At 43.6% G+C, this 13,044-nt stretch overlaps 1 protein-coding gene across 2 annotated transcripts in view; it reads left to right on the top strand.

Moving 5' to 3' along the window:
- The window catches only part of WLS (Wnt ligand secretion mediator), a 64,094-nt gene extending 58,093 nt beyond the window's left edge, over positions 1 to 6,001 (top strand). For both annotated transcript variants that reach the window (XM_074961552.1, XM_074961553.1), the window contains 3 exons: positions 773 to 856; positions 4,810 to 4,963; positions 5,366 to 6,001. In XM_074961552.1, coding sequence (XP_074817653.1) covers positions 773 to 856; positions 4,810 to 4,963; positions 5,366 to 5,475 — 348 coding nt within the window. In that variant the 3' untranslated portion in view covers positions 5,476 to 6,001. The remainder of the gene's footprint in view (positions 1 to 772; positions 857 to 4,809; positions 4,964 to 5,365) is intronic.
- The last annotated feature ends 7,043 nt before the right edge of the window (positions 6,002 to 13,044 follow it).

Here is a 13,044-nt window from a genome sequence, read left to right on the forward strand (position 1 = left end):
CACCTCAACCCACCTGCTGCACAATGGCAGCTGTGCACAAACTAACTTGTAAAATGTCCTCACTCCCCCAAGGTGCCCGAGTCAGTGTGATTCAAAACTAACATAACTAAAATCTGTCTTTGTTAAATTCAAAATAGATTTAAAAAAGCAAACAAAGTCTGTGATAACCCCCCCCCCCCAACCATGTAAATTTATGTCATTTGTTTGATGTCTTTAATCTACAATCCAACATTCATTTAGTCGTCTTAAATTCTCGGCCAAAGAAAATTAGATAAGGAAAGTTTGCACTCTCCTCACATGAACTCATTACACTTACAGAAACAGAAAACATTTGTAAAGTAGATCACTCCTGGTATAACCTAACAAACCCTCATCACAGATATATGTTCTAGAAAGAAAGCATATCTGATTTATCAAGGAAGCCACAGACTATCAAACGTGCTGTTAATTTAATGAAACCTTGTTACTTAAATTCAAGTGCCTCCTTCACATTAGCTCTAAGTAAATCCGTTTAATTTCACAGGAGCAAATGTAATGGAAAGCAGTAGCAGTCAAGACCTCTACACCCCACACAATGTAACTGGCAGGAATGCAGACGTCTGCGGAACAGAGAATACTGGCTGTCACCAGTGTAGGACAAAGGAGAGAGTGGGTGGTTGTGGGTTTTGTGGTTTTGGACTAATCTTTTTTCCAACTTCCATCTTGTAGAAGCCAAAAATTGAAATGGGATTGTCTGTTCCGTTACGATGACCAGTGTCCTCTCTCTAAATAGGGGCTGATTTTTAGGTTCAAGTTCTTGATGCTCATCACTCTGGCCTGTGCAGCAATGACTATCATCTTCTTCATTGTCAGTCAGGTGAGTGTGCTGAAACCAAACTGGGTATGAGAGAGTGCAGTATCCAAATTCCTAAATAGCCAACATATTGGTTATATCTTAGTTCAGAGGACACAGGAATGCATAGATTGTAGGCTGGGCTGGTAGTGTCTGCTTATTATTAAGGCTGCCTGATCTTTCCCATTATAAGACCCTGTTGTCAGTTGTTTAAGTTTGCCAAAAAGTTAACTGTTTGGGTTGAAATTTTTCATACTGAGTGTCTGCCTCAGGACAAAAAGAAAAAGTACTTGTGGCACCTTAGAGACTAACACATTTATTTGAGCATAAGCTTTCGTGAGCTACAGCTCACTTCATCGGATGCATTCAGTGGAAAATACAGTGGGGAGATTTATATACACAGAGAACATGAAACAATGGGTGTTACCACACACACTGTAACGAGAGTGCTCAGGTAAGGTGAGCTATTACCAGCAGGAGAGCGGGGCGGGGGGGAACCTTTTGTAGTGATAATCAAGGTGGGCCATTTCCAGCAGTTGACAAGAACGTCCGAGGAACAGAGCCAGAAGAGTACCCAGAAGTTACCTACTACAGGACAGGCCCAACAAAGAAAATAACAGAACGCCACTAGCCATCACCTTCAGCCCCCAACTAAAACCTCTCCAATGCATCATCAAGGATCTACGACCTATCCTGAAGGACGACCCATCACTCTCACAGATCTTGGGAGACAGGCCAGTTCTTGCTTACAGACAGCCCCCCAACCTGAAGCAAATACTCACCAGCAGCCACACACCACACAACAGAACCACTAACCCAGGAACCTATCCTTGCAACAAAGCCCGTTGCCAACTGTGTCCACATATCTATTCAGGGGACACCATCATAGGGCCTAATCACATCAGCCACACTATCAGAGTCTCGTTCACCTGCACATCTACCAATGTGATATATGCCATCATGTGCCAGCAATGCCCCTCTGCCATGTTCGTTGGCCAAACTGGACAGTCTCCAAGTAAAAGAATAAATGGACATAAATCAGACATCCAGAATTATAACATTCAAAAACCAGTTGGAGAACACTTCAATCTCTTTGGTCACTCGATTACAGACCTAAAAGTGGCAATTCTTCAACAAAAAAACTTCAAAAAAAGACTCCAACGAGAGACTGCTGAATTGGAATTAATTTGGAAACTGGATACAATTAACTTAGGCTTGAATAAAGACTGGGAGTGGATGGGTCATTACACAAAGTAAAGCTATTTCCCCATGTTTATTCCCCCCACTTTGCGCACCCCGCCCCACTGTTCCTCAGACCTTGTTGTCAACTGCTGGAAATGGCCCACCTTGATTATCACTACAAAAGTCCCACCCTCACCCCCGCTCTCCTGCTGGTAATAGCTCACCTTACCTGATCACTCTTGTTACAGTGTGTATGGTAACACCCATTGTTTCATGTTCTGTGTATATAAATCTCCCCACTGTATTTTCCACTGAATGCATCCGATGAAGTGAGCTGTAGCTCACGAAAGCTTATGCTCAAATAAATGTGTTAGTCTCTAAGGTGTCACAAGTACTCCTTTTCTTTTTGCGGATACAGACTAACACGGCTGCTACTCTGAAACCTGCCTCAGGACAGCTTCCCTTCTTTCTCCCTCCCTCCCCCCCAAATTTCAGGCAAAATGGTTTAACCATTTGCAATATGAAGGTAGTGGTGGTGTGGTGGGGGCGGGTTTCCATGTTTAAAAAAAAAAAAAATTCTGGTGACCTTTTTCTTTGAAAATCTCTCTAATATGTGAGGATGCAATTATAGACTGTGTCATAATACATGTTCACAAGGGGGCCGAATTGAGGTTGCATAGGAAACCTTAATTGGAAGAACAGCCATACTGGGTCAGACCAGTGGTCCATCTGGTCCAGTATCCTGTCTTCTGACAGTGGCCAGTGCCAGATGCCCCAGAGGGAATGAACAGAACAGGTAATCAAGGGATCCACCCCCATATTGCCCATTCCTAGCTTCTAGCCAACCGTCTAGGAACACCATCTCTGCCCATCCTGTCTAATAGCCGTTGATGGACCTGTCCTCCATGAACTTGTCTGGGGTGTGTGTGTCTGTGATTTTTTTTTAATTCTGGTGTTTAACTTTTGAGTGCTTGATTTTGCAGTCTTAAATGCTCTAACTGTTTGTTTTTCTGGGGAGGGGGAGGAGAGGAGAGAAAGCGAGAGCATGCTCTCTTCCCTCTGAACATGGATTTATCCTATAGATCTAGATATATAAGTATAATAAAACTATAGGGTATTGGGCTATGTTTTAAGTTGCACAGGTAAAACATCATGCACCCTCTTGAAGGTCTACCCCACAATATTCTTCTGAGAATAAACCCCTTCACTCTCCTGACCAGTTCCCAGGACTACAGCCTCCCAAGATGACTTTCCATTGTTAAGATGTTTTATTGGCCTCAGGTGTAAGGCGGCAATCGCAATTGTACATAGACATGCAGGCTTTAGTTGCAGAAATACAATGGATACACCCTTAAAAGTTATAAAATAGTCAAACTCCTTTCTACTTTGAAAGTAGAGCTGTTCTGAAACCTTTTCGTCTGAATTTTCTAAAGAGTAATGCTCTTTTCCCAAGGAAAATGTCAGTTGTAGGACAATTTCAGTTTTGCTTGGGGGGGGCTTCTTTTCTGTAGGGGAAACTGAAAAGACATCTCCCCAGCTAGGCACTGGGGTGCGGGGGGACTGAGAGCCCCAGTTCTTTGGCTGCAGGAATTGGGAGGAGCAGGTCAGCTTCACTGCAGGCAGAAAGCAAAACTGATGATGGGCAGCTGAAAGATTTGGTTTTGGGAGAAGCAAAATGGAGTTTTTCTTGAAATCCTTTCCTGTGAAAAAATTTTTGGATGTTTCATCTCTGCTTGTGATGAAAACCTTTTTCAAAAAGGTGAAATTTTTCACACAAAGGGATTTTATTTTCTTGCCAGTTTTACTACTACTGTTGAGTCATGCACAGAAGTACCCTCAGACATACTATGTTAGAGAATCTAGTCGCTGTGTTCCCTTTGCATATGAAAACAATGCCATAGTCTGATTGGCATGGTAAGATAACTCTGATCTAAAAATCTGTTCAATTGAAGCAGTTGGCTTGAAGGTCTACCTCAAAACTGCCAAATCATTTTGTCTGGTTACTTGCATCAAGTTTGGTATTTTTGTTTATTTAAAGACTCTGTTCTGCCACTGTCTCTTTTTCTTTAAAGCAGAGCACCTTGTTTTCTATGGGGAATTCTGCTTTAAAGTCGATGGTAGGGTATGGCCCCAAATGACTTGTTACTTTGGCGTTTAAAATGGAAGGCAGTCTTAAGGTGCACAGCTCATGCATTTCATTGTTTTCAAAAGATTAATATTAAATTACTGTTTTCTTAACTCTCCATAGAGTCTCCTATCTTTCTCTTTATATCTGGAACTAGTGCTATCAGCCATAGGTCTCTGCCGTAAGACAGAAGCAGTGAGACATGTTGGATGCCATTAGATCTTTGCATTATTCATGCTGTTTTCTTCTATAAAAGGTTTATTTATAGACCCTCTAAAGTTTTCAGACATAGCTAGTCTCCCAGGTACTGCTTGAATATGATTATCCTCTCACTAAAGTCTTGAATGACTGGAATGATCTAACGTGAATGTTCTGAGATTACATTTTGTTAGTTTTTAAAAAAACCAAAGATGAATAAAGTTTCTAATATGAATCTTGTTGCATGTGCCATTCCTTGTAGACTGGTGGCAGGGGAAGAGACTTTTTAGTATAGGCTTTACTTTGATGTGTTTGTCTGGACATGAATTGTCCATGTACTTCATTCTGTCTTAATTTCCGCTTTCTATGTAGCTGCTCTTAGAAACATATTTGCTTTGTAGGTGCTTGCTCATTATAGGAGAATTCTCTTTACCTATCTGTCCCTATTGAATCTCTGCTTTCTCGTGGACAGGTGACTGAAGGCCATTGGAAATGGGGGGACTTCACAATACAAGTGAACAGTGCCTTCTTCACTGGCATCTACGGGATGTGGAACCTTTACGTCTTTGCTCTTATGTTCCTATATGCTCCATCACACAAGAATTATGGTGAAGATCAATCAAATGGTAAACTGGGCTTTGGTGTGGCTCTTAATTGCATATGAATACTAACTTGAAATAGCCTGGGGACAGCATTGTGTAGCTGTGGTGGAGGAAGTGAAAGACACGACTGAGGAATGGAACTAAATAGTTTGTTTACAGTTGGTTTCCTTGGAATATCTTTCAGTAGCATAGTGGCTCTTCAGCATTAGCTCATGTAACAGTGTTTGGTTTGGACTGAAACCACTGCAAGGGAACATTCTTCTCTTCAAATGAATCTGACTACATGGAAACCCTTCGTAGTCCTCGGTTTTAGAAAAGCTTATTCTTTCCAAAACCCAAACTCTAGAGAAATTTAACCTGGCAGTCACTCTCTAGTTCCCAGGTCCTTCTTTGTGCATCAAGCTGAAATGTAGCTTTGTATTTCAGGTGACCTGGGAGTAAGTAGTGGGGAGGAGCTTCAGCTCACCACCACCATCACCCATGTGGACGGGCCAACCGAGATTTATAAGCTGGCTCGCAAGGAGGCTCAGGAGTAACTCCTGGAACACCTCACTTGGGACAAACGCAATGAAGTACAATACACAGATTGAGACAACAGCCTCCTTGAGGACACATCAGAAGTAACTCTACAAATGCCCAGTATTTATAGTGTGTTCACTGAGCAGTGGCACTAAAATAGAACCTCTGTAAACTCTCTTTAATATGGTATATTATCTCTGGGGGAGGGCAGGGTATGTAGTCTATATTTTACGCAGACACGCTAAGTGAACACTAAGGGTGCAAAGTGAAACCTTCAAGAGTTAAAAGCCAGGATTAATGTTGCCTGCGGAACCTTAATTTGAATACTTGTGTGTATGCAGGATGATAGTCTTTAATTACGGGGGTTTTTACACAGGACTCCTGCCTCATTCAATGCACAAAATGGACAGTGCTCACTTAAGAGGAGGTATTTAGTATTTTGTTTTCTTAGTGTGCAATTTCCTCATAAACACACAGAAAACGCAAAATTATATTCTGTATCTAACCATATTGACACCCTCTCCCCCTTCCCCCCCAGTTGGGTCACTAGCAGGGTTCAAACCTTTAGATCTGTAGCACAGACCTCTGCCACTTAAGCTAACAGTGACTGGTAGCAGTAGTAGGCTGTTACCTGATGTGTGAACTAGGCACTAAAGATGGGAGAGATGCACGTTTTACTAGTAGGTTTCACAGCTATTTGCTGACAGAGGAATGTAGAAACTCTGGACTCCTGGATTCTTTTCCAAGTCCTGGAGGGGAATATACTCCAGTGGTTATAGACCTTTCTGCCCTTGTGTCCCGCAACTTTTTTGTATCCTCCTATCTGCCCCACACCCATTGGGCTCCTGAACCCCCTTCTCTCCTCACCTCTCCTTCCTCCATTTCTCATTCCTCTGCATTCCAGTGATGGCTCCTACTCATCCATGATGCCTGGGTGCCAGGAGAGGGAGCACTGAGGGCACAGGAGAGACTGTCTCCCTCCTCTGTTGCTGTGGCACTGGGCACAGGATCCTGCAGCAGCTGGGAGGAGCAGTTGCAGGGCAACTCCTACTCGATGCCTGCAGCACTAGCATGGAACATACTCAGCAGAGATGGAATGTCTGGAGAACTTAGCTGCCAAAGCGGCACTGAACATGTGAGAACCAGTATTTTTCAGTGCCTCGTAACTTGGCCAAACTTCCTAACCAGCTCTTAGACTCTTTGGGGAGTTTAGCTCTGGCAATGTCCTGCAGAAGACTGCACAGCTGAGCAGGACTTTCCCTGCAATTGCTGCTCTTGGCTGCTGCAGGATGCTGTAGGGTTGCACACGGTATTAAGTCCTGTGTTCTCCCTGCTAATGGCCAGGCAGTGTGGAGGAGGAAACAGCCTGATTTCAAATGCAGAGGGGATGATCCAGACCTGGAGGGAGAGGGAGTGGACTAGGATACATGTGGATTGGGGGTGTGTGGGAGAGTAGGAGGAAGAGCTAGGGTTGTGGTGAGCAAGAGAGGAAAACTAAGACAGGCATGGGTTGGAGGGGACTGGGGCAGAAGGGGAGAGGCTGAGAGAGATGGGCAGAAGGGTCTGTGCCCACTCGAGTGCATGCTATTCCAGAGCGTAAGTTGGATTCCTGAGTCTCTTGTTTCTGCTGTCCGCAAATATCTTTTGAAACTGCTGGCAAAGTTTGTGTCTTATCCCTCTGTAGAGCTTGGTCCATGCAGAGGATGACAGTCTACTGCTATCCATTGCTCAAGTAATAGAGGTTTGTGCTGTGAATCTAAAGGTTCCAAATCTGCTGATGACTCATGCGTAATAAGTCTGTTCGTCACTGAGGTCATGGAAGTCACAGACTCCGTGACTTCCAGAGACCTCTGAGACATTCTCTGCTTCAGCCCGAGGGGCTGCAGGACTCTGGAGCTGACAGCCAGTGGGGCCCTGGCAGGGTTCCAGTGACAAGGGACAGCCTTGCATGGGGAGAGGGGGTCACTTCGGGCAAATGGCTGGGGTGTCCCATTTTCTCTTTGGGAAATATGGTCACCCTGCAGCTCCCCGTTGCCATGGACAGAGGAGGGCACAATCATTTTTCATTTGGCTTTTTTCTTTTTTTTAAAAGCCTGGTAAATCACACACAAACTACAGTATTGCTAAGGTTGCAAAGTCAAGCACTCAGTTAGGAAATGCCAGTATTAAGCTTGCCTGTGTAACCTTAATATGACTCTCTTGGACATACACATTATGATGTATTTTTTAATTAATGATCTCGCACTATTTCCTGCTCCCCATAGGCCCCCTCTGCCTTATCCAGTGCAGAGGATGGACCTGCTGTGGGGATAAGTCAGGGATGTGTAGTGAAGGACACTGCTGTCTATAGCATCCCCATCACTAAATGTGCGTGTTTCAGTTTCTGGCTGCTCACCTTGAGATACCTAGGACCGAATTTTCAGAAGTGCTAAGTGCTCCAACTGAAATCGAGTGGTGCTCTGCTTTGAGCATAGATTGTAAAGTGCTATGAAAATGCTAAATCTCCTAAAAACAAGGTTCTGGGCTTCTCAAATTCGGTACCAAAAATTAATGGAACTTTGACAATTTTCTCCATAATTTCTGTGCCTCAGTTCCCCATCTGTAAATGGGTAAATGCCACCTCTGTGAGAGGGGTGTGTGTGTGTGTGTGTGTGTGTGAATGTATTAATGTTTGAAGCACTCTGAGAGCCCTAGGAGGAAATTATTAATTTTGTATCCAGTGCAGAGTTTGGATGGGTTTTGTCAAATAGAGCCTGGACCCACATTGAGGAGAATAAAAGAAGATATTGAATAAATATATGCTCACATAATGAGACAGGGGTCCTCTGGAGAAAATATAGATAAGCATATAATTAAAGACTGTAACATAACACACATATTCCCAAGGGGGCAGAGCATTTCCATTCTCAATTCTGGCATTTCACAACTTTTGAGAGCTTGACTCTGCAACCTTAACCTACTTTAACTTTAGTTTTTTATCTAATATCTATGTATCTAGAATAAATTCATCCTTTTTCTTTTATAGTATAGTGTAACATTGCATGTTGTAAAGATTGATTTACAAAAGACTCATTGCAGCTTCAAAACCAAATCTCGTGTGTCCAACACTAACAAGTCTGTTATGGTGTAGATATCTCTTTATATTTGCTAAACTACTAAGTGCCACTTGCACACCAGAAATAGCCCCTGGGTCTTAGTAAATTGTTCGTTGTATGTTCCCTTTTTACAAAATGCTTTAAGCAACCTGGAAAAAATGTAGTTTTGTTAATTTAAATAAAATATACAATATTGTGGGTTTGTTGTTGGTTCATTGAGTGAGAAGAAATTGTAGCCTTTTTTGGGTGTCTTTTTATGGTTTGTCTGCTGCACTACAGTGGATAGACCAGTGGGGCAGAACTGTGCTTTACTGGAGACCTGAATTTCCCACCAAGCCACTTAGTTCTTGGTGATATCTTTTTGGCTTTCTAATCATTGTATTTCTTATGAAAATGCAAAACTGATTTTTTGGAAGCTGGAATTCTTTTTCATAGCTCGTTATGCGGCAAGATGGCTAATGTAAGCAACTTGTCACTTCAAATGTGATGAGATGCTGAAAAGCAGTACTTCAGTAGCTGAGCTCCTTCTCTCTTTAATCCCTCACTTTAGAAGCAGTTACGTTATCAAAGTAACTTAGGTCTGTCTTACACCAGGCCAGATCCAGTGCTTTTTGAAGTCAATGGGAACTGAAGCGGGGCTGGTCTCAATATCATAGGTATTTGGCATTGGACCCTACAGCTAACTGGAATCCCCCTTCTGTTTCCTTGTGCTTCAAACCGACTTTCCTAACTAGCTGGGCATGTACATCTACCAAGGGGTGTTCTGTGAAGGGAAAGCTAATGTATTCAGTGAAACAATTTGAACGGACTGTTGAACTTACGGGAAACTGTCAGAAAGAGTGAGTTCCCTTGGTCGGAAAGTGTTCAGAGCTAAAACCAAAACCTACCTCCCTGATTAGGCTTTCTTGCAATAGTACCCTCCCCTTCATACTAGTGTCCCCAAACACTCCCAAGCCTGCTCCTTGCCAGCAGGAAATGAAGCATGAGGTGCCCTTGGCAGTTTTACTTGCAGGAGGTACTTGGCTGTTACAGTGATTGTGCCGCAGGGAGAGCATTTCTAAACACAGAGAGGCACCATGCTCATGTTACATGATTTCAGTCTCACATACGCTGTTCTGAACCCTTCCTATGCCATCCAACAGCACGGAGCATGAGCAAGAGTGCTGCTCTATGATCACTTTAAAAAAGCAAGCAAATCTGCAGAGCTTTCTAAAGTAGTTTTAACGCTGTCCTAATAGGCTATATAGGAATGACTAGCACTAGGGTACAAACTTCTGTATTGAAGTTTCTTAGGGTACTTCATGGCATAGTGTCAGCTAGGACTGGTTTATGCTGGAAACTTCCATCGGCATAGCTACATCTCTCAAGGGTGTGAAAAAATCCACACCTCTGAGATGTAGTTAAGCCAACCTAACCCCCAGTGCAGCTGGGTCACTGGAAGTTGTCTTCTGTCAATCTTGCTACCACCACTCGGGGAGGTGGATTAACTACAGCAGCTGGAGAACCCTTCCTGTCGGTGTAGTGAGGGTCTACCCTGTAGCGCTAGAGCAGTTCAGCGGTGGCACTGCAGTTGTGCCACTGTAGCATTTTAAATGTTAACGTAGCTTCAGACGTAAGACCATAGTTTGTTCAATACCGGCAAGATAGCAGGAGGCATGAACTGTGCTGTGAGACTTGTGCTTCTGGAAGCACCTGGAAAGGAGGTGGACTCTTGTTTGCACTCACGCCATGAGCAGTAGCCATTATGCTTCCAAGCAGGCTTTGTACATTTTACTTCTCTGTCTTGATCCCACAGACCTTGAGTTTTGTCACAATTCTAGGTGCAGTTCACCACATTCGTAGTGTGACTTAATTTACAAAACTAGCTGTACACTAATGCACCACTACAATGAGTTGCAGGCATCTGGGGTACCCTACATCTGGCCCACATTCGTTATAGGAACCCAACCCTGCATTTCTTATGCACCCAGACTTCCCTTGTCTTCAGTGGGAATCCTGGGTGCTCAAAAAAGGCAGGGTGAGGCCCAGCTCCCCCTCTGCACCCCTGCCTGTGATAGAATGTGAAATTACAGTGATGCTTTTTGGCAACCTTTAATCAAACCTCCTTTGTAACTTCTGCACTTTGTCGATGAAACAGTATTAAGCTAGTGCCCATAACACTCTTAACAATCACTCTTCACTCTATCCACTGCCAACAGTGGGGAACACTTTCTTGACGAGAAAATGTTTCTGTTGTATTTATAGTGCAATAAAAGGGGCCGCATGACTTTATGCATTAGGATTAAATGGAAAACCGGGATAATGGATTAGGTAGAATACCGAAACGAGGCATCAAACCATTAAAAATAAAGACTATTTGATTATGAAAAATAAACTGGGAGCATATATTTAACAAGAGTGACAGATGCGAAAAGAGCTGAGAATATCCATTTATCCAGCTAAAAAGAGCATGTTGCATGACAATGAGTGGCTGAATGGGAGACCGTGCTAACGGTAGAACAAAGTTTTAGACACTTGGCTTATTACAGGCCATGTCATTTATCTAACGGATGTTTGCAATTAACATTTAAAAACAAAGACCAACTAAAAAGTCTCTTATGGCTGTTTGTGAAGCTGATTTAAACTGCTGGCTAGGTTGCATTAGATAGAAACTGATGCAGTTTGCATTTGCTTCCCTTCTCTGAAGATTAGGGTGCGCACATTCAGACAGGTTATTGACACTGCAGAGGTGGTCCAGAAAAGCAGGGATGGTTAAAGAGAGAGTATCAATTTAATTACAGTCATGTCTGGACAATTGTTTTACTTAGTCTGATATGGAACATCTAAGAATACTGTGTGTGGTTTTTTTTGTTTGTTTCAGCTTGTTTATTTCCACCCTCCACCGCCCCATATAGTCTATTTCCCCTGTTGTTTGTGTGGTTCTTACACACAGCAGCAGGACAGAGAAACCCTTTTTTGAGTAGGAAAAGGTGACTGTAAAACCACAAAAATTGGTAGAGGATAGGTGTGGGGCATGAAACTGACTGCATTTTACATCAGTTTAAAATCTAGAGGAAGCTATTTGCAGTGCACAAGAAGTTTTATCGGGCCTACAAAACCCAGAAACTATTCAGCATATTCTTGAGTGCATCTACTGGTACCATATGTATTCAGGAACTTTTCAATAAAAGGGTTCTTCGCTGGAAATGTTTTGTCGAAACAAACACTTTTGGTGGGAGCGTATCCGTTTGGATTAAACTGTCATCAGGAAGGTTTCTCAGGCCCAGAAATTTCTGGTCAAAACCAGAGAGTGAGACCCCCGGAATAGCCAGTAACCTGGGGGTGAGAGCATTCATCTCTGACATGGGAGAGCCAAATGTGTGTCCCTACTCTGCCATTCTCCCACAGTGAAGGTGAATGCCCTCCTCCCCAGGCTGCTGCCGTTCTGTGCTGGGTCTCTCTGCCTTTCCTGCTGGAGCTGTTCCACTTGGTATAAATAACTTAAGCATTCACTGAGAGAGACGGACTCTGTATCCCACTTGGGATATGGGAGAACCAAGTTCAAGTCCCTGCTCTGAATTAGGAAGAGCCTGGATTTCCACCATCCCAGGAGAGTGTCCTGACCACCAGGCTACTCCGGGCCCTGGCTCGTGCTCTCATAATTTTCACAAAACCTTTGGAAAGCTCATGGATTCTTCCAGTATGCAACAGGCCATGTTTCTGAAATCTCCTAGCTCTAATATGCATACAGAGTACTCCTATAACAGACGGGAGCCTTGATAGGCTAAATACAGTACAGAAATCTAAATGCCCCCTATGGGTCCCCTGGCCTTGTGTTCTTACAGTTCCCTGTAGGTTTGCTTGCATGTTCTTCCAGATTCAATGTCACTTTAAAATTGCCTGAAGCATATATTGTAGGGGACAATCCTACACTAGCCGCAGCCTGTGGATCTGACTAGCCCTTCCATCTCCAACTTCTATCGCCAGGTATGCACTAAGAGCACATTGCCTGTACAGCTATCCCAGTATGCTGAGCTTGCAAAGCACTCCTAGTGTGGATATAGTGTTTACCAGCCCAACTGCAGCTACACTGGGGCTTTTGCCCGCACAGCTATGTTGGCCAGGGATCACACCGCATCACACCCCTGACCAACCTCTGTGCCAGCAAGAGTTTGTAGTGTAGAGCTAGCCTATGATTCTGGGACTCAAGAACTAAAAGAAGCACCTGCTGAATGGGCAGTTCTGGCTCTCCCCACAGCTGAAGAGGCTCTATGAGACTGCCATAAATAGCTGCTGCATGAATTGAAAGGCGAGGAGGGGGAAGATAGGGTCATGTGATTTACTTTTGCGTTCCTGCTCCTTTTAAAGCAGCCAAGCACCAATCTAAATCACAGCTTTCAGAAGAGGGGAGGCAAATCCAGTTTTGCCTCAGCAGCCAGTGCTGAGCCTGTCTCCTTCCCATCCCCACAGCACTTTTCAAGCCTTCAGTTTTGCTGGCGAAGGGGGTCAAGT

The sequence above is a fragment of the Natator depressus genome, chromosome 8 (genome assembly GCF_965152275.1).
Source record: "Natator depressus isolate rNatDep1 chromosome 8, rNatDep2.hap1, whole genome shotgun sequence".
NCBI classification, from domain to species: Eukaryota; Metazoa; Chordata; order Testudines; family Cheloniidae; genus Natator; species Natator depressus.